Below are 22606 nucleotides of genomic sequence, written 5' to 3'. Positions count from 1 at the left end.
AAGCTGGCTCTGATTGGCTTTCCGATTCTCTGTCAAACATGCAAACATGGAAATGAATATAATAATAATATAGAAATCAACACAAAACATCTTTAAAATGCTTTATTGGTTCAGTGGTTTAATGCCTATTACTTTATTCCTGAGGGTACTACTGTAGAAATTATTATGGGTGCAACTTCTTTAGAGAGTGGAAGTGGCAGTAAACTATTTAATCACATTGACTTTCCATGGTTGGTCTTAGTGGCTAAAAGCCAATGGCGGTTGTTTTCAGTAGTAATTCGCTTTCAGTTTAGTAAATACTGCATTGATTTTATTGGATATTTAACAATAAATTAGCATTCTCTAAAATGAGCTCTGGGACCTGTTGTTCGGTCCGTGTCTGTAACGACACTAACTAAGATTAATTTTGAGGCTTCAACAATAGTGTGTTAAACATGGAGCCAGAACAAAAAGGGATTGCTCCTGACTGTAACCAGCAACACAGTCTCCACCGTCAACCTATGGAGGAGAATAGATTGCCCCCCGTACTGTATAATGTTAATACTGGATTGTCCCATCTTGGAAAATAAAATGTACTGTCCCTTACTGAATTGAATATTACAGATTTTACTGAAGTCTGCTGCTAATTTCAGAGTCATGTTTTATTCAGTAGAACTGATAAATCAGCAGTTATAAAAATGTGTAAACTGTGTCTTTAAGGCAGACAAGTGGAGCAATAGCTGGTAAACATCATGTTTATTCACTTAACATGGTGCTAAAATTAATACTGAATTATGTTAAATGTTTGCTGAATGTTTTCGTGTCTATATAAAATAATAAATAACCTTTAGAGGGAGTAAATGTTTACCCTAAGCTAGCTAGGGCTCTCTTAAATTTATCACTATGTTAATGTAGCAAAGCAAGCTAATCATTAACATGCTCCGGTTAAAAAAGAAACAACCAATGCTTTGAGATGGCTGTCAAAGATGATAGAAGTATGATCATGTTATCCCATCTGAAGTGTAGCAGGTGGTGTTTTCTACATGTTTACTTCCCAAATGCTCTACGAAAGAGAATTAGTGCACCGTTATGTACCATTACCATTGAAAAATGCTGGTTACGGTTCAGTGCCAAAAGTCATGCCCAGCATGCAAAGCATCTTGGAGGCTAGGAATAAGGTGGATAGGAGGGTAGGAAAACGGCACAAGGAGTTTGTACAAAAAGTACAAAAAGCACAAAGATGAAGAAACTATGGAGTCATCAAAGTGCCAAATCAGATTCTTTACTGAATTGAACCTCTTATTGTTTCTCAAATGATCGAGTGACAACACAAGCAGCACCAAGTTCAGGGCCCATATTCACAAAGAATCCTAAGACTAAAAGTAGCTCTTAGTGACGTCATTCTAAGAAAAATCTTAGAATTCAAGGAATTCTAAGATTTTTCTTAGAATTTTCCCTTGGTAAGATAAAAGTTATTCACAAAGCATCTTAGGCCTTAAGAGAGCTCCTAAGGTGACAAACTGTTAAGAGGAGGGAGGAGGACTTTTAAGAAGCCTAAGAGTGTCTTAAACAGAGAAGATGGCGGAAAGACAGAGAGGAAGGAGAGATATTCTCCGTATATTGAATGACAGTGATTTAATGAGACGCTACCGGCTTGAACGTGCAGGGATAATGTTTGTGGTTGACCTCATCAGGGATGAGCTTACTTTTCCCACCCAGCGTAGTAACGCAATAACGCCTGCTTTGTATTGCAGCACGTACCAGCGCTTCTCACACTCATCGCTTGTGCATAAAAGGAGAGGGAACGACACATTGATTTGTCGGGCAATGCGCTCCCAAGTCTGCCTCATCCCTTGTGCCGTGATCCCGGGACCGAATTTCCCTCTTAAAACTCCTTTGTTCTCCTCCACGAGCTGTGCCAACAGCAGGCACTGCTCTTCTGTCCAGTTCGGCTTTCTCGTTCTTTTTTTCTCCATTTCATTCGTTGTTTTGGTCATTCTGCCAAATCAAACCGCTTTTTACAAGGAGGCCAGCAATCACAGTAATTGCTGACAGCTGAGTCTGCGTCCACCATTAATATCAAATAGATTAAGTAGTAAAATTACCAGCATGGCGAGTAAACATAACAATAAGCAAATCAATATAATAATCGGCATGTGAATGAGGTACGTTCAAACATTTTGAAGCTGTGTAACAATTAATTTAATTTTGCTGAGTTTCATCATGATGACATAAAAATATTTTCATGATTACACATTTCTTAATAGCCTACAGTCTAAGTTCTATGATCGGTTGATTTCACTGTCCATTCATTAATAGGAGCGCATTTGTTTTTCTTTTTTTTTTTTTTTTTTTCCTTTTTGTAACAACCAATCACAGCTTTTAGAAGACTGCGTCATACCTAGAAACAGGGTCAACCACACCTCCTCACTAAGATAAAAGCTCCTAACCGCACGAGGACAGTATAGGATTGCTACAGCGGTGTGAGATGGGCTACCAGCTAGTTTGATGCTCTTCTACAAACAGGAGAAACATGCAGAGACTACAGGCCCGAACATACTCGGGCGTACTATAAGCGGAGGGGGGGGGGGGATTATTCGAAAAATTGTCGAATAGTTGCCACAATTTTCGAATAGTGTTTTTGCTTGTGCTGCCCATACCTAATTAAGATTCTTTTAAACACAGTCATCACTGAGTGAAATGTCAACACACAGATATGAAACACATGTTGATAGCATTCGGTGTGACTTCTCATTATCTCTGATGTCCATTCAGAAGAAACATACATAAATTCACTCAGAAAGCAGAGAAAAAATAATCATCATTCAAAAAAAAGTTTTCAACACAGTAATCCAGTGATAGCTGTCTGTACATCCATGAGTACACTGCAAACAGGAGCTGCTCACACGTCATTCAGCTCATGAGATGAGACAAAACAAGACTGGATAAGATAAGACATGACAAGGTAAGATTAGATAAGATAAGACAAGATTAGATAAGATGAGACCAGATCAAATTATATGAGATAAGACAAGATTAGATGAGATAAGGTAAGATGGGATAAGTTGAGATGAGATGAGATGAGACAAAGTCAAATGATATGAGACAAAATTAGATAAAGTAAGACAAGACAAGGTAAGATGTGGGTTGGGAACCGGAGGGTCGCCTGTTCGAGCCTGTCCGGACCAAATATGGAGCGTGGACTGGTGGCTGGAGAGGTGCCAGTTCACCTCCTTGGCACTGCCGAGGTGCCCTTGAGCAAGGCACCAAGCCCCACAGCCACTCGGGGCGCCTGACCAAGGGCAGCCCCCTCACTCTGACATCTCTCCACTTTGTGCATGTATAGGTCCAGTTTGTGCATGTGTGTGTCTTTCGGACCTGTGTGTAATTGACAAGCAAGAGTGAAAACATTGAATTTCCCCTCAGGGGGATTAATAAAGTAAATAAACTTAAACTTAAGATGAGATGAGACAAGACAAGCTAACATAAGCTCACATAAGATGAGACCAGGTCAAATGATCTCAGACATGTACGACATCTATTGCACGTCTGTCCGTCCTGGAAGAGGGATCCCTCCTCAGTTGCTCTTCCTGAGGTTTCTACCGTTTTTTTTCCCCGTTAAAGGGGTTTTTTTGGGGAGTTTTTCCTTATCCGCTGCGAGGGTCATAAGGACAGAGGGATGTCGTATGCTGTAAAGCCCTGTGAGGCAAATTGTGATTTGTGATATTGGGCTTTATAAATAAAATTGATTGATTGATTGATTGACATGACATGGTAAGATGAGGTGAGACAAGACAAGAAAAGATTAGATAAAGTAAGACAAGACAAGGTAAGATGAGACAAGATCAGATAAGAGAAGATGAGACAAGATCAGATAAGAAAAGATGAGACAAGACAACATGAGATAAGATAAGGCAAGGTAAGATAAGATGAGACAGGACAATATGAGATGACATGAAGAGATGAGATAAGACAACACAAAATAAGATAAAGTAAAGTAGGGTAAGGTGACATATGTCACCCAACGTTACTTATTTTAAGCCAAACCATGTTTGTTTGTTGTTGTTTTTTTTAACCTAACCAAATGCTTTTGTTGCCTAAACTCATGGAAATAAACTATACATTTAATGAGCAGAACGTGCTCATTCCCTGTGAAAACAAAAGTGTATGTTGAAGAGACAAGCATAAATTGACAGGGGATCCCTGAGCATCCAGGATACCTAGAGTGAGAGTGAGAATGTGTTTGCAAGTTGTGAAAGAATTTTTTTTCTGACTCTTTCAACTTTAGTGGGTGTTAAAGTACATCTTCTCAGTCAAGAGATCATTTTTGTGAGCCACCACATGATTGTACTATCACACAGCATGTCATGTTTTTTTCCCCCCAAAGCATTATGGTAACTGTGTTGGGGGGGCAGGCTTGCCTGAGGGAGGTTGGAGTGTCAGGGTTTGATTTAATTGTCTCTTTGTGTCTCTCAGGGACTTCAAGAGTAAGAACATAATGCTGCGTTCAGACCTCACAGCAGTCATCGGTGACTTTGGTCTTGCCGTTCGCTTCGAGCCAGGGGAGCCACCCGGAGAGACGCATGGACAGGTGAACTGCTTTGACTGCAGGGGGTAGTGGTGGAGAAGAGTGGACACACTGAGCACTGTTTCATGTCTGTTTGTGGGTGCAGGTCGGAACGAGGCGTTACATGGCTCCAGAGGTTTTAGAGGGAGCCATCAACTTCCAGCGAGACGCCTTCCTCCGGATTGACATGTATGCCATGGGTCTGGTGCTGTGGGAGCTGGTGTCCCGCTGCAAGTCTGTGGACGGTAACACACACACAACTACTGTACACCTGTCTCCAACCAATTTATGTGATTATATATATCTAGATTTCATCCTTGTATTAAAACATCTGCACTGTTATATTTCCTAGATTCTTTACAGTCTTTATTCTCATTGTTATGCGACCAAGCATGCAATGTCTGTGGCTGGAGGCATTATGTTTTCGGGTTGTCCATCCCGTTTTTGTGAATTCAGTATCTCAAGAATGCGTCGAGGGAATTTCTTCATTTGGCACAAATTTCATGTGAACTCAACGATTTACTATGTACATTTTGTTGGTCAAAGGTGAAAGGTCAAGGTTACTGTGACCTTGTCTGTCTTAGCCTTTTGAGTGCAGTTTCTTAAGGATTAGGGTTCAACAGTACAGGTAGCCTATGGTACAGTCTGTACCTCGGTTTTTGGGCCACGGTTTCGGTACATGTTTTGTGCGTAAAGAGAACAATTTTTTTCCCCCCAAATGATCTCTTTATTTTGCTTGACTTTGCACTTGACATGCTGCTATGTTGTGCTACAGCCTATTCAAGTGCTGGAATTTGTTATTTACGTGACAACGCTTGAACGCAACACAGGCTCCGCTCCATAGACTGTGTGTTAAGTGCCGTGCTGCGGATCCTGGCCGGACTCGTTTCCAAGCAACGTTTGCAGACAGCGAAATTTCTGTTACTGTTTTCACTCCCTCGTCGTTTTATTCAACAGCGAAACTGAAATGATCCCACACCGGAGATTTGTATGAAGCCGGTGCTTCTTCAAGCTTCTGTCTCTCAACTCCTCCGCTTGCGTTTGCCATGGCTCTCTGTTTGTTTTTTCCACTTTTCCACACTTTCTGTGTGAGACGAGTGTCTCTTTCCCCGGCTCCAGTTACAACAGTGTGAGGGGGAAAGTGGGCAGAGCCACAACAGTGATTGGACATTAACTCACGGGGAGGGCTTTTGTGCAGCAGGCTGACTTGGCCGTTCTCTTCATACATCCATGGACTCGGCCTGTGTATAGGCACATACACACACAGTGTCCTGTAAAGCATCAATGCCAAATTCATTGCAAAACCGGAAACCTGCCTTCCATAAGGGCTTATTGATCTGTGCGGGGCGGACCAAATGGTTCAGTATTTTTACAGAGGACCGTTGCATCCCTATTAAGAAGGCTTTGAGAGAATTTCTTCAAATTTGTCCACTTTGAGCTTAACTGATTCAATCTTAGTGGTCAAAGGTCAAGGTCACTGTGGCCATCTCATTTTTCTGAATAGGATATCTCAAGAACACCCTGAGGGAATTTCTTTAAATTAAGCACAAACATCTACTTTGATTCAAGGATGAATTGGTTATAATTTGGTGGTTAAAAAGTGAAAGGACACGGTCACTGTGACCTTGTCCATCCGTTCTCAGAAATGCAGTAGCTGAAGAACACCTTGGCACAAATGCTTACTTTGAGTCCAGAGTGAACTAATTAGAACTTGGTGGTCAAAGGTCAAGGTCACTGCAAGCATGCATCCATCTCATTCTCTTGAATGCAATATCTCAAGAATGCATTGAGGTGAATTTCCTCAAATTTGAATTTGAATGAACTAACTACAATTTTTGGTTGAAGATCAAAGGTCACTGTGACCTCACAAAACATGTTTGTGGCCGTGATTTTCTTTTTATACATATTTTAATGAGCATTGTTGGAGGGAGCCCGACCTCTAATATTTTCACTGCCACTGACTGCTTCTCTGTAACTTGACACACACAAACACCACTATAAAATAGTTACTGGCAGTTAACAGTAGATTACAGTGGTGACCAGATAATCCAGTGTAGAGAGAAGCATGAAACATCCAGAAAAAAGTGTGAGGAGTTTTTACTTTCAGCAAAATTAAATTATCACAAAGAGTCATTTCCCACAAATGGATACTCAGAGTTCAAATACAGAAACATTTGATGCCTGTTTCTAAAATTAGCTGATTCTGTCTCTGCTGAAGCTCATAATAGTTTCTCCATGGTCAGACTGTATCACTGCTGTCTCTGCCACATTTTAAACACAGTCATGAATTCTAAGACAGAGGCAGCTCCTTCTACTCGACTAATATTCACTCAGGTGTTTTACTGTGAATTGCCTTCATAGACACTGACTCACCCTGTGTGTGTCTGTTAGGTCCAGTGGATGAGTACATGCTACCGTTTGAGGAGGAGGTCGGTCAACATCCATCATTGGAGGACTTGCAAGAGGTCGTCGTCCACAAGAAGATGAGACCGGCCCTCAAAGACCTGTGGCTAAAACACAGCGTGAGTCCTCCATCACAGCAAACCAGACACTTGAACGTTGAATGTTGATATTGGTACATAGTAGTCAGTGTAACACAGTGTTTGGGCTACAACTTAAGACTATTTTGTGACATTTTATATCCAAAAGATTAAAGTTCTACTTCCCTGTGACACCATAACGTTCTGCTAAAGCACTTTGCTGACCATTATTCAACCTCATATCTCAGGAACAGAAGGGGAGATATTTGGTCAGATACTGAATTGGTGACTCTTGAAACTGTGCTAATTGTATAGATCTTTGCTGTTGTGTTCAGGATGTGTGTGAAGCATCCACATTTTAGAATTTGTAACTCTTTTGCAGTAATATCCATATTTAAAGCATTGTCAACTGGTGTGGCTACATATGAGTCTGGACAAATATGGATGTAAACTGTAACTTAAACGTAACTGTGGATGAGGGGATAATTCTAGTTATATCATTATTCTGTTGCATAACAGATGCTACAATTATAAATGTAAAGCGTCTACTCTGTACAGCAGGAGCAGCAAAGTCGCAACACAGAGCAGCAGGAGTCAGATTTCACTAATCAGGAGAGTTGACCGACAAGACAGTGGCAAAGGATTTTTAACCCCAATGCTAACAGGGAACTTAATGGTGGTGTGCAGTTCTTCATGTAACAGCTCACTGTGGCTGCTCCTGACTGTTCCATCACTCCCTGCAATATTTCAAACTTATCTGCTGTCAACATATGATGAAAATGACTGTTGTCTTGTTTTGTAGATGCATTTTTGATGAACAATAGTGGTAGTGCTAATCTCACTGACAAACACATTACATTTTCTGTGAGTAAATTAAAGTCAACTAGTGTTTGGCCAGTTAAATCTTTTTAATGTGAAGCTGCAGCAGGAGGAAATGTTTAGTTTGAATTAGCATACAGCACTCTACAGATATTGAGCATCATCAACAAATGTCGTTTCTGGTATAATTATAGGTTATTATTTAGTCATTAGTCATACTTCTACTGTTATTATACACATATGATTATTGTCACACATGTACACTGCCAGTATACTCTCTCTCTCTCTCTCTCTCTCTCTCTCTCTCTCTCTCTCTCTCTCTCTCTCTCTCCCTCTCTCTCTCTTTCTGTCTCATTGTGTCATACGGATTACTGTTAATTTATTATGTTGATCTGTTCTGTACGACATCTATTGCACGTCTGTCCGTCCTGGAAGAGGGATCCCTCCTCAGTTGCTCTTCCTGAGGTTTCTACCGTTTTTTTCCCCCGTTAAAGGGGTTTTTGGGGAGTTTTTCCTTATCCGCTGTGAGGGTCCTAAGGACAGAGGGATATTGTATGCTGTAAAGCCCTGTGAGGCAAATTGTGATTTGTGATATTGGGCTTTATAAATAAAAATGATTGATTGATTGAATTGATAGGTGTTATCTGAGTTTAGAAACCAGTTGGAAAATTTCCTCACCATGGCATTCCTAGTGTCATATTTTACAGTTCACACTATCCTACTATTAATCTAGAAAGATTAATCAATGGGGCTGGGGATGAAACTCGATAGCAACCAAACTGCGTTGGTACTACTGATTCACATTAAATCAATTGATACCAAATTTCAGTATCTGAGAGCACATCTGGATGAGACCACCAGGTTCAGGCAGAAAAATGCCCTGATGCTCTGCGGCAGCAACCTGAAACTGTCGCTGCAGTGCCAATAGTTTTCAGAATCAGAATCAGAATCAGTTTTGGCATCTGGTCTATTTTCTTTTCAGTTTGATTTTAGAAATAGCCTAGTATAACTTTATATTGTGATTGTGCTTCTTAAATTATGTACTTACTATTTCACATATTGGTCAGTTGTGTCTATACAGAGAACAAAAGAGATGATGGACAGACAGACAGGGATATAGTGGTGTAAAGAGAAAGCAAGACTACATCACCCCTGCAGCTTGTTCGAAAGTACGTTTTAGTTATTACATAGAGAGTAAAATACAGAAAAAATTACGTTTGGGCACTGGTACCAAATTCTCGGTACTGGTACCCATTCAAATGTGAATGGTACCCAACCCTATTTATTAATAATTAAAAGTCACAAATAATTTTCTGCCTCACAGTGCAAAGATTTGGAAAGTATTTGGACCAGCTTTAAATGAAGCATCAGTCTCTCATAATGTCACATTGTTGTATTTTAGTTGAGCGTCTTTGAATCAAATACCTCGTACAATGATCTCAAGCTGTTAAGCTGCTAAGGATCAAGACTTTTGACAGTTTTACAATACCTGCATTAAATATAACCAATACTTTTCTGATGAGCAGACAGATGCTCATTCATTTCTCTGCCGAGCCATGCTCTTCTTTGCAACACTGTTGCCCCTTATTGATCAATTTCAGAAACAGTTTGGTGATGTTTGGAAAACTGTCATTGATTCATGGCCAATTTGTGCAAGACCATTGCACTTGTTTGGAACTGGTGGGGCCCCCTTATCTAGTGATTTCAAAAAAAAAAAAAATCACACGTGAGCGTCATGATTATTTAACATACCCTGCAAGTTTTGTAATGATTCATAGTCCGATGGTTTTTATATGCCACTGCCATTTTTTGTATTTGTAGCACTCCCTATTGGTAGATTTAAATGAAATTTTCAGGCTATATTAACATTTCCTGCAAGTTTTATGATGATTGGCTCAACCGTTGTGGAGTTTGTTCTGTGTGTCCTTAGCCACGCCCCGTCTAAAGTTCATTGGTCAATATCTTCAAAATAGAATGAGATATCAACAAGCTTTCAATAACTTTTGATACGCTTGGTCCAGTAATGATCCATAGAAAAAAACAAATCATATATTTCTGAAAAAAATTAAAAATGGTGTAAAATCTAGTCAGGCAGACTTAAATGGTTACTGGGGCTTTTTTGAAGAGCATGCCTCCCTCTAAAGTTCAATTTTCAGTATCTACAAAATGCATTGAGATATCAATAAGCTTTAAATAAACTTTGATAAGCCTCATCCAATAATGATCTATGGAAAATTTGGTAGGAATCGGAGCTACAGTTTAGGAGATGTCAAAAATATGTTGTTGTTTTTTTTAATCTAAATTGCGTTGCAGTGCTCCCATAAGGAATTAAGAAATGTTTTTTTACACGTGGTTAAATTTTTCTATTTAAGTTATACTGCACGTTTTGTAATGATTGGACAAACAATTTCTGATTTGTAGTCTGATTCGTGTTATGCCACACCCATTTTTTGCATTTGTGGGGCTCCCTAGTGGTCAATTCAAATGAAACTTAAAGGTTATGTTGCTAGAAGTTGTGTAGACAGTTTGTTGTTGTTAGACTTTGTCCTATTTATGTGCTGAGCCAAGGCCCCTCTAAAATTCATAGGTCAGTATCTTCAAAACACAATGAGAAGCTTTTGATAACTTTTGGTCAGATTGGTCCAGTGATGATCTACAGACAGGTTGGTACAATCATGTATTTAAAAAAAGAAAAAAGAAAAAATCAAAATGGCATAAAATTTAGTCAAGCAGACCTTCATGGTTCTTGGGGCTTTTTGAAGAGCACACTGAGCTACACTTTTCTGTTGAATTTCAAGTCAAATTGGTCTTACAGTGTGAGAGACATAGCCTTTCCAAAATCAAGTTTTTGGATTAGAGCACCCCTATCTGGATGATTGGCTTCATATTTATTGAGCAGCATTTGCACACAACTTCCAGTCACTGGTGAATAAGTGTATACAATGTACCATCTTACAGGACTTTGCAAAAACATTTAACATTTTGCAAAAAAAATTAAAAAATAATGAATTCACACAAAAACATTACATTTTCAGCCCTTCAGGCTTAAACCCCCAAAATAATAAATTAGTTAGACTCTTGTTTTTCTGATGTCTTCCTGTAATGACTTCTTCTTCTGCTGCTGCTGTCTGCAGGGTCTGGCTCAGATCTGTGAGACAGTGGAGGAGTGCTGGGATCATGATGCTGAGGCTCGATTATCGGCTGGGTGTGTGGAGGAGAGGATCTGTCAGGTCCGCCGCCTCACCACCACCATCTCCCCGCCTTCCTCTGACCACCACGCCCTGCTGGTCTCCACGCTCCCACATGTTCCCATGGTAACCAATGTGGACCTACCGCCCAAAGAGTCCAGTATATGAGGAGGAAGTAAGAAAAGAAAACAAACAAACTTGTTTTGGAGGCCTGACGTTACCGGTGAAGTTCGGTTCAACTTCCTGTGAAAACGACCGAATCTCACACACACACACACACACACACACACACACACCCACACACACACACACGCACACCATCTTTTCTCAGTGGAATTTTACAATCTGAACCAGAAACATGGCGTGAAAGCAGCTGCTATTTGATCTCTTTGGACTTCTTTTCTTTGATTCTCTCTACGTCCGTTTTGGACAAAAATTACCAGCACACGTCCTCGTTTTTCTCAAGTTTTCCTCTTGGTCTTGATTAATTCGTGTTTTTTTTTGTTTTTTGTTTTTTTGTTTTTTTCACCAAATGTGTGTGTGTGTGTGTGTGTGTGTGTGTGTGTTTGTTTAATGAGAGAACCAAACATGCTCATACACACACACACACACACATACACATACACACACACACACACACACACACACACACACACACAAACGGGAAAACCCAACACTGAAATGCATTCAGGTCCCGACTCAGTGAATGCTCTTCTCCAGGTACCTCAGCGAAGACTTTCATTTCTTTTGCTATTTTCTTTTCTTTCTTTTTTTTAACCATTTTCGGCGTGCATTCTTTCTTCTACTCCTCCAGATCTGGACTTTTCTACCTACCTGGCAACTTTGCAACCGCGTTACCTAGCAACCACCTACCATCAACCTACCGTTGGGATGTTTTTTTACTACAATGCTGCAAAACCCTTGTAGGAACTCCACGACTGTTACGCAACAAATACCTACTTTAGAACGCTTGTTGTTCTACCTTTTCTCTGACTCATTTTCTTTTCTGTTTTCCTCCTTCGACCACACGCTACTACTCACACACGACAAACCTTCGGATCCAACGGGTTGCATCCAAAAATACAGGAAACAGGAAGTGAGGTCACAAGGAAAGACTGAAAACACAAAACCCAGAAAGACTGGACAGTGCTTGTTTTAACAGGAAGGTTTCCTCTCTCTCTTCCTTTGTGTTCAGCTGTTCTAACTTGAAGTTGAAGACTGAGAGAGGTCTGACGGAATTGCTTTTCAGGAACCAGGAGGCGAACGTCTTGCATGCAGAGATTTGATTGGCTGACTGCGTTCAACCACAGCATTTTGGTTGGCTCAGAAATAAAACTTCTCAGGTAACCAGGTCTACAGGGGCTGGGGGAGGGGATTCGACAGGACGCGATGCCGGCCACAAGTTTTCACGGCTGGGGAGGGGCGGCCAGCAGCAGGTGGGAGGGGCTTATCTGAGGGTGCTCAAAGCCTATTGGCTGTCCTGAAAATGTAAATTTGCAAGGTGCCCAAACAAGGGGGAACACGTTACCCTANGTGTGTGTGTGTGTGTGTGTGTGTGTGTGTGTGTGTGTGTGTGTGTGTGTGTGTGTGAGTGTGTGTAAGCAAGCGTGTGAGTGTGTGTGGTACAATGTGGACACAACAGTCACATGATGTGACACATGATGAGTTTTCTTTTTTTTATTATTTAGATTTTATACTGTTCGTGCTGATTGTTTCATGTTCTTAGTCTGGTCGTGTCTTACCTGGAGGTCAATGAAGGACCTGTGACTTTTGACCTCCTCAGCTCTGTTTCCCTCCAACATCCTAAACCTTCTGGTTTAGCCGTAACACTGCAGGAAGCTGGCCTCAGTAAGGAAGTCAGATACATTGGGCCTCATGCAAGAAGCGGTATATGGACAAATTCTTTTTTATTTTTTGTTCAAATCCACAATTTGGTCTTAATTTGTTACCCAGTGATTTCTGGGATTCACTATTTTTTTTTTTTTTTTGTTCTTTTCTTAGGTCAGAGAACATTTAGTGAGTGGTTGAGAGCACTCTGACCAAGAAAAGAGAAAATATCCTGTTTTCACTGTACACAAATTGTCCAACTCGAGGAAACATAAATTTATTTTGAATAATATTTTCTAAAAATACATGAATATCATCAAATTTACATTATTATGTGTTACAGTGATTTACTGATTGGGTTAATAAAATCATGGGCGAAAGAAATACTACTATCCAGGGCTCCAGACTAACTTTTTTTTGTAGGAGTACTGTAGCCCCTGACTGAAAATTTTAGGGGCACAAGCAGAAAATTTACAGGCATACCTTAACGCAGTTATTCACATTTTTAGCCATTTTAACTGTATCATGAACTATATGTAGTCTACCGTATATTAACATTGGACTGTTTTAATTATTGAAGTATTTAGCATTACAAAGACTTGTGGTCAGTGGGATGTAAGGATTCTTAAAATAACATCTGTACAGAAGTGAAGAAAATATTAACCTAATAGTCAGACACAATTTATTTAGCCTCTGTAGTTGAGGGGACAGGTCTGCTCTGCAGCAGCAAACTGATATGATGCTGATTTACATGAGAATTCATGTAAAACAGAGGTTGAACCATGAACATGAATTACAGAACGCCTGTAAAGTATTTAATAAGTCAGTCTATCAAAATTAAAACAATTGGAGACTAACAAACTGATATATGAGTCTGATAATATTTTGATAATTGTTATGTATGTAAGTAATGACATTTGGATTCAGCCTCCGACTTGAACGCAGCTCGTTGAGACCGCCTCAGTGACCGCTGCAGCCACCTCCTCTCGTCCACTTTTCAGGTGCGGTGCAGTTCATCTCAATCGAGCCTACTGATGAGTGTAGATGAGGTGATCCTGGACTTTCCCCCTCTCACACACATTAGCCTACACTGGCGGACTCGCTTGCTTGTTTTACAACATGAAAAAAAAAAAGGTGCCTGCAAATTTGTGGGTCACGCACGAGCGAGTAGTTGTAAAACATACTCGCACTGAGTAGAAAAATGGTTGCAAAATGCAACCATTTGTTTGCAGTCTGGAGCCCTGCTATCCTTGGTCCATTGATCTCAGTTACTGTAGTTTCAGTTACTGTGTGTCCCACTGATGACCAGTGTTGAAATGTGACTAAGTACATTTACGTAAAGTACTTTTATTTATAAAGTCCAATATCACAAATCACAATTTGCCTCAGAGGGCTTTACAGCATCATCTCAACATCCCTCTGTCCTTTGGACCCTCACAGCGGATAAGGAAAAACCCTTTAAGGGGGCAAAAAAATTGTGAAAACATCAGGAAGAGCAAGTGAGGAGGGATCCCTCTTCCAGGACTAACAGATGTGCAATAGATGTCGTACAGAACAGGTCAACATAGTAAATTTGCAGTAATCCGTGACAAAAGGATACATAAAGAGAGAGACTGAGACAGAGAGAGACCGAGAGAGACAGCCAGAGAGAGATGCAAGGCAGACAGTAATGATAATAGAGTACAACAACATTAATTTTAGTAATAATATTATTATAACGGTAATTATGGGTATATATTAATACATGATAGTATATGTATGTGACAATAATAATATGTGTATAATAACATTAGAAGTATGACTAATAATAACAGCAGTAGTAGGAGGCATCAGGCAGGACCACGGCAGGGGCAAAACCACAACACACCATCCAGGCATAGATGCAATTCCAGTTAACCTGCAAGATAGCGGAGCACAAAGGCTCCAGAGAAGAAGCCGCGTTAGCGATATGCAGTAATAGGACATGAATGTTGGCAAGTGAAGAAGAACCAACTTTTCAGAAAGTAAGGACAGAGACAGAAGGAGAAAAGGGGCTTGGTGCAGACTAGGCCTACGTCAGCCTAACTACGGGCTGGTCCAAGACGAGCATGAGCCAACCCTAACAATAACGTTCTGGATCAGATGGAGAGTTTTTACAGACTTATTAGAGCTACTTGAAAGTACTTAAGTACAAATTTGAGGTACTTTTACTTTACGTGAGTATTTTAATCTCATGCCACTTTCTACTTCTACTCCACTACTATTGTTAACTTAAGTTACTTTACAAATAAAGATTTTTGTGCACAAACCAAAAATATGAAAATTTACAAGTGAAACTAAAATGATTAGTTGATTAGAAAATTAACTGGCAACAATTTTGATAATTGCTAGTCATTTTTCATGCAAAAATATTTCCTTTCCTTTTTTTAATTTATTGAATGTATTTAAATTGTTATACTTTTAATAATTAAAAACATTCCCCTGACTGTACTTACATATTTTTACTGAAGTAACATTGTCAGTGCAGTACTTTTACCAGTAACAGAGTGATTTTACAGTGTGTATTAGTATTGTTACTTAAGTCAAAGATCCGAATGCTTTCTTCAACACTGCTGCTGTGACATTTACATCATCACAAATGTTTTGCTATATTTGGGTTTTTGATTTTCCTAAATTACCAAAACTAAAACTTTGGAAAATCACTTGTTTACTTTGTTTATTTAACAGTATTTCATTACTGTTTCTCCTTCATCGTACGGCCTTTGTTGTTGACATTTCTCTAGTTCTCTAGTTCATGTGTCAGTCTTTGCACATGGCACAACACCTGCCCTTATATAGTGTTTACTGATGATCATTGAGCACATCTTGGTGAGAGCAGATTTAGATTATTAAGAATGTGTGGTGCATCTGAAGTTGACTTCTGTTATTTTTCCTCTCAATAAGAATATAAGAGAAATATCAGTAAATGTTTCTGCATGAGGTCCAATGTTGATTTGACAGAAAAAATATAGAATAACACTAGACACATGCTTTACCTTCTTTACTGTAAGTCCAGCCTTCTCCAGTGTTTCTGCAATATAAAAAAGAAAGAACTGGTCAAGTTAATCACAACTCAAAGATCAACATTTACAGAGGTCAAAGGTCATCAGTCACCCCCTCAGTTACCTCCTAACCTCTGTCTCTTATTCTCTCTTTCTTTTTTATTTTTTTTCTTCAACCGGGACCAAAACCAGGGCATCTTGTCTGTTGCCTCGCAAACCAGCAGCTAAGAGCCCAGTTCAGAAACTAGCTTCATCCTCAAAACACACACATCATTATTAACAATAAGAACTGGAAACAAAACAGTGTTTTTATTTTTTATTTGTATGTTTTTGTGTTTCTGTTTCTTCTGTGATGCCATACATGTAACAGTGAATGTCTACGATGCTGCTGCTGCTGACGATGATGAAAATGATGATTCAAACTCAAAGATGAATATATTTCTGTATATTCCTTTTTATTAATTTGACTTTCGGTGCATTGAACACATGCAACTCTCTGTCTTTGTATGAAGTCAGTGAAGCAAGAGGAGTTTTTCGAGGAGCGTGGGGCGTTTGAGAACGACGGTACAAGAAAGAGAGAATAACATTGATTAATAAAAGAGTGGAAAAGATAGATAAGCCGGGAGACAAACAAAACAAAAAAATACATCAAAACAATACTGCTCATAAACCACAGATCACCTCAATACACCAGAAATACCTCAGAAGACTTTTCTGTGTTAAAGTTCTGTTTCTATATTTTATTAGTTGCTTTGATGACTTGTAGTCACAATATTTTATTGTGAGCTTTTATATTCTTTGGTTTTTGTTTTATTTGATTAGTTTTGTTTTTGTTTTTTTGTTGTTGTTTTTTTACATAAAATCTCCAAACTGATTGAAGAGGAAAGTCTACCAGGTTACAGCCAGACTCAAACCTTCACCCTGTTAATAGTCAATAAAGTGTTTGTTTTTGTTAGACTGAACTGAACTGCCAATATAAAAACACCTGGACTGAGCTGGACTACTTCCATCATCACTCATGAATTTCCATCTTTGTGCTTATTTCTCTCTCCCACCTTTTCTTTTGTCTTCTTCAACGAACTCAATGGCTGTGGTTGAATAGTCCAAATTAATTACATTCTGTGTCTTTTTCTAAACACTTCTTCTTGACCTTGATGGACAACGTCACTGGGTGAAGGAAAGATAAGAAGGAGAATTCATAAGGACTTGGGAAAAGACAAGATGATGGATTTTATGGACATGGGTCTGCCATGATCAAACTACAATGTTCCGAAGATGAACGACGCGTTACATGACTTACGCTCATACTTGCCAACCTTTAGACCATAAAAGTAGAGAGGATTTTTTAAGTTTCAGAGACTGTGTTTCCTGCATTCTATTGCTTTTAAAGAATGAAAATAACAAAATATAAATTGCATACATTTGATTTGGTTTAGTTTTTAGTTCATTCAGCTCCAGCAGACTACCAGGAGGAGGGAGGCAGGCCAGGCTGTAGGTGCCAGGGACCCACTGCCGGCTGTCCTCCCTGGCCCACACAACCCTGGGTCCTGGATACCTAAGCAAGGTGGACTGGAGGCTCATAGTCTCTGAAAGACAGCCGGTACCCTGCCATGGTGGAGGAGGGCATGCCTCGTCGCCCAAACCCCTACTACAGCGGTCCTGTCACACATGCATCACCTTGTCAGCACAGAGACAAGGTGTCCACTGGCAGCCATGCCAAACCCATGTTGGCCTGACTAGCACCCCTCTCCATCCTCAAGGGTTGGAGAAGGAGCGAGAGGGAGAACACCAGCAGGGAGGAAAGACTTGTATGCTCTATTCACACTGTGAGTGACACAGCAACAGCATGACCAGCTACATTATTGGCGAGTCGATGCTGAAGTGTTGTTCGAGGTCTCGTTAACGCAGTTATGTTGTCAGTGGCTTGTGTGTGTCTGCTACTTGCTACAAAGCACTTCGACTGATGCCATCGAAAGTTTATATTTGGTAAAAAAATAAATAAAATCTATGCTTTTGTCTGAAGTGCATTTTTACGGAAGCGTATTGCATTCATATTGCATTCACTTGACATGTGACTCTTTTGTGATAATTTTTTTCTGTTTTTTGTGGTAATTTTTTTTTCCTGAACGAGGAGACGAGATACTTCAAAATCTCGCGAGAAGTTCCCACCTGGCACCTGCAAGTGACCCCTGCATCCATGGTGACTCCATGGCCATACACGTTTGTCAGCTAACGTTGTTACAACCTGTTACTAACCTAACCTGTTAATTTAATTAATTTTAATTTAATTTTACATTGAGCGATAGGCCTACACTAGAAGGATGCAGTCGAAAACATAGCTAGATTATCATACCCTGTGTGTAACTAATTACGTGCCTTACCCTTATTGATCCTGTAGTTGAAATTATCTAGGAGCAGGAGCACGGATGCAAAATACATCCATGAGCAGGAGTCACCATGGATGCAGGGGTCACTAGTAGGTGCCAGGTGGGAGCTTCTCGCGAGATTTTGAAGTATCTCGTCTCCTCGTTCAGGAAAAAAAATTACCACGAAAAACAGAGAAAAAAAAAATACCCCAAAAAACAGAAAGAAATTACCACAAAAAAAGGGGAAAAAATATTCAGAAAAACAGAAAAAAATACTCAGAAAAACAAAAAAAAAATTACACTAAAAACCAGAAAAATAAATAAATTACTCCGAAAAATAGAAAGAAATTACGCAAATGAATGCAATACTCTTCCGTACATTTTAACATAACATTTCACCAGTCCACTGCCAAAAAATTTTGAGGCCAGCTCAACTTTTATTTGTAGTGTCTAGCTTCATGTCACTTGTTTCCATTAAAAATGACTTGTAGTCTGTTGCTGTGTCGTTCATTGTCAACACAGCATTAGAGTCATAGAGCTTTTACATGCTGTACATTGTCAGAAACAGATTGTGATAACAAAAAGGAAAAAAGTAGTGAAAATTTGTCATAAATCTTAAAAAAAAATTAAGGGAAATTTTGACCCCAGGAGGAATTGGGAGTCTTCTAGGAAAATCGGGTCGGGTTGGCAAGTATGCTCACATTAGAATAACTTAATGGTGACTTTTGGTTTCACACGGGACACAACAGTGGTCTCCTGGGTCAAAGTGTTGTGTTGGTATGACCCGTCCATCAACCCTGACCTTTTCCCTATGTGGGCTTTGTCGCCCTTTGTACTACGCCACCTTACTTCCTCTTTTGCTCTCATCATAATTACTATGGCCACTAGAGGTCGCTGCCTAACAATCATGTAAATTCGGCTCTTAATTAGCTGCTGAACAGTTGACCTATGTAACTGTATTTTGGAGGAGGAAAGTCTCAAGAATGGTTGCTCATTCTCAACCTCCTGTCCACTCATATTGAGCCACATGAATCTCAACTGACCCTTTGCTAAGCCCCACCTCTTTGACATGGTCCTTTTAGCTGTCATAGCAAGCATGGAACCCACACTGTAATGAACTGCACTTCCTGAAGAAATATTAGCCTATAAAATTTTAAGAAAAACAAAAAAGTGATTTCGGTGTGAAGCAGACGGAAGTGTCTACAATTTGTGTTTGAAGGATCTATCAAGATGTCAAACAGACTCAGCTGCAAAAACAGGTTAAAATGGTAAAGATAGAAGCTAAAGCCTAACATACAGCTCACAGTGTAAAAGTGAACCACCACATTACCTGGCTATTGAGACAAAAGACGATGAATATAATGGGAAACTTCACTGAACCAGCTCTACGTCATCTCAGTTTTTGCAGATGAATGGTGTTTGGCTTCCTCCTAGCGCCTGGATCTCTGCTGCCAGATGGGAGGAGAGCTCCGCAGGAAGCAGCTTGTTGAATATCAGCAGTTTCCCTGTTTCCCTTCACTGATCCCTGTAGAGCAGGGTAGGTCTTTATTAACTGTTAAAATCAATAAAAAGCAACAGTAGTATGTGTATACATACAGTAGTCTATACCTCTAGTAGCTAGCTAGCTAACCCTACACTTTTCAGGCTTTAATTTTGGTTTTGGAATGGGAAGAAATGTATATCTCCTTCCTTCCTCTCCAGGTAATGAGTATCATTAATACACGTGCCCCAAGCACAACATTTAGCTGGAAATCCACAAAAACAGCATTAAAATGAACGAAATCTGGAACAATTGCATGAGAGTCAATGGAGCACAGTCAGGTTATTGTAGGATCCTCGTGGAGCTGGCGGATGCTACGCTACGATTGGCCAGTCCATGTTAGAAGGGCAGGACTTAGCAAAGGGGCAATTAGTATGGTTGTATACAATATTTATTATGCAAGATAGGCATAATGTTTGTCTTTGTAAATGGCCGTATGGTACCTTGCTTTAAATGTTGCTACCATAAGGAACTGTGGGATGACATTATCTCCTTGAGTTTGGTGAGGAATGGTCCTGTGTCCTATGCTAAGGGACATAAGAAGGGAGGCACTGTAGCTCCTTTCCTTAGCATTCAGCTCTTACCATAGCTGCCACTTACATTCGTCTTCATCATTTCAGTCAGTTAGGAACCCTCTTAAGCAAAAAACAGTATTCCACTGCAGCCACTGTATTCTTATTTCTACTCTCATCTCCCTTCCTTTTCTAGCCTCTCTACTTGTGTACTTATCCCTCTTCTTTCCTCTGTTCTTTTTCTTGTCTCATTCTTTTTCTTATCTTGTCTCTTTTAACATCCTTTTTTCCATCACCATTTTTCCTTTCATCATTGTCTTCTTACTTTGTGTCTCTTTGTCTTGATGTCCTTTTATCTCCATACCTCTCACTACTTGTCTTCATCTTTGAACTTCCTCTCCTCTCGCATCTTCCACTTCCATCAAAAATTCCTATTTTCTTACCTCATCACTTTCTTGTGTCTTTTTTTCCTCCTCGCCTCACTCATTCTTCTTTATTTCACTTTGTTTTAGTGAAGGTTATTTGTCTTCATCTCTGGAGCTTCCCTTCGTTCTCCTAAATATCGCACCAGAAAATATTTGTATTGAAATGCATATAGAATATGATTAAAACAGACAGAGATGAAACCTTTGATAATGGTTGAGTGAAATCATGGTTGATTAAATGAACCAAACTTGGTTTGATTCTTGATGACACAAATCCGAGACGACTTGCAATAATTTAAATTTCTAGTATCATATTCTAAATGCGTTTTTTTTACCCATATCCAGGTATGATCTCTCAACCTTCTCAGAAGATGCTGACCTGCTGTTTTTATGTCTAACAAATGAACAGACAGACTGACTCAGATCCAGGTGTTTCCAGGAACATATTACCTCATTAAAGCCACATGAGCAGAAATGGAGTGCGAGAAAGGCAAAAGTAGTCGGTGATGTAGGGAAGACTCGGGCAACATTATCGTTCAGGTTTCGGGTTGAGAATGATGGGGTCATTTTCACATGCATGGATTACTAACCAAAGTCCTCAACAAATATTTGACCTCTCATTTACATGAAGGTTCAAAGGAAACAGTAACCAGAAATGTGTCACAGTGTGGGGGGAAATGTTTCTACATTCAGCATTTCGAGATCAGAGATTGTTAGCATCCCACAGTGAAACCAGTGGAGTATCTGTCCACAATGTAAAACTGGGACCAATACATTGAATGCTAATGATGCTAAAGTGTTCATTTTAACTAACCCAAGTGCCAACTCAGCAGATATTTCCCATTCATAATGTGACGTTCAAACTGAAGCAGAAAACAAGTTTGAGTATATTCATGTCAATGATACACGTCTTTTTATTTGACTTGCATCAACTCCAGCACATGTAAACTATTTGAACTCAGCTAGCTTGTGCTGTTAGCAATGAGTTGGCTAACATCACACTTGTACAGCAAACCCTCTAAAGAATAAGTGGCATTTTAGTAACTTTATGGTGACTAGATATACAACAAGCTGAAAGACTTTCTCGTGGACTGTGAATGACTCAGTAAGAGCTGAGGATGATATCCATCACATCAAAGTCAAAATCATGGTACTTCTGGGCTTCCACTTTATTAAGGAAAAGCTGTCATCATCTCAGTTCTCTTGCTCAACTTCACGGTTGTATACTGGATGTTTTAGCCAATAGTGTTTTGTCATACAATAGAACTAGACCAGAAGATGGTTACATGTGTTAAAAATACCCCCGGTCAGTTTGTTATTACACAAAATCTGTTGTATTTTATTTTATTTTATTTTATTTTGCCATCTGAATGTGTTTTAAACAGAGCCCCTGAAGTCCTGAAAAGATGTTGTAATGCTCAGTAGCCACTTAGCCAACACTTATGTATAGTCCCCCTCCGGACCACATATGGAGCGTGGACTGGTAGCTGGAGAGGTGCCAGTTCACCTCCTGGGCACACTGGTAGCTGGAGAGGTGCCAGTTCACCTCCTGGGCACTGCCGAGGTGCCCCTGAGCAAGGCACTAAACCCCCCAACCGCCTGACCAAGGCAGCCCCCTCACTCTGACATCTCTCCACTTTGTGCATGTATAGGTCCAGTTTGTGCATGTGTGTGTCTTTCGGACCTGTGTGTTAATGACAAAAGAGTGAAAAAAATTAATTTCCCTTCAGGGGGATTAATAAAGTATGTAAAATTAGAAAAAAATAAAATAAAAAAAATTATATATATATATATATATATACATATATATATGTGTGTGTGTATACATATATACACACATACATACTTTATTAATCCCCAAGGGGGATATTCGATCTTTTCAC

General features: G+C 39.7%; 1 protein-coding gene across 1 annotated transcript in view; it reads left to right on the top strand.

Annotated features, from left to right (window-relative positions):
• Positions 1-12559, top strand: part of LOC126397597 (activin receptor type-2B-like) — a 109445-nt gene extending 96886 nt beyond the window's left edge. The window contains exons 8-11 of the mRNA XM_050056497.1: positions 4456-4570; positions 4653-4791; positions 6938-7068; positions 10980-12559. Coding sequence (XP_049912454.1) covers positions 4456-4570; positions 4653-4791; positions 6938-7068; positions 10980-11201 — 607 coding nt within the window. The 3' untranslated portion in view covers positions 11202-12559. The remainder of the gene's footprint in view (positions 1-4455; positions 4571-4652; positions 4792-6937; positions 7069-10979) is intronic.
• The last annotated feature ends 10047 nt before the right edge of the window (positions 12560-22606 follow it).

The sequence above is a fragment of the Epinephelus moara genome, chromosome 11 (assembly GCF_006386435.1).
Source record: "Epinephelus moara isolate mb chromosome 11, YSFRI_EMoa_1.0, whole genome shotgun sequence".
Classification (NCBI taxonomy): Eukaryota; Metazoa; Chordata; class Actinopteri; order Perciformes; family Serranidae; genus Epinephelus; species Epinephelus moara.
Note: the sequence above shows the minus strand (reverse complement) of the source record. Positions and strands in the feature narration are given on the sequence as shown.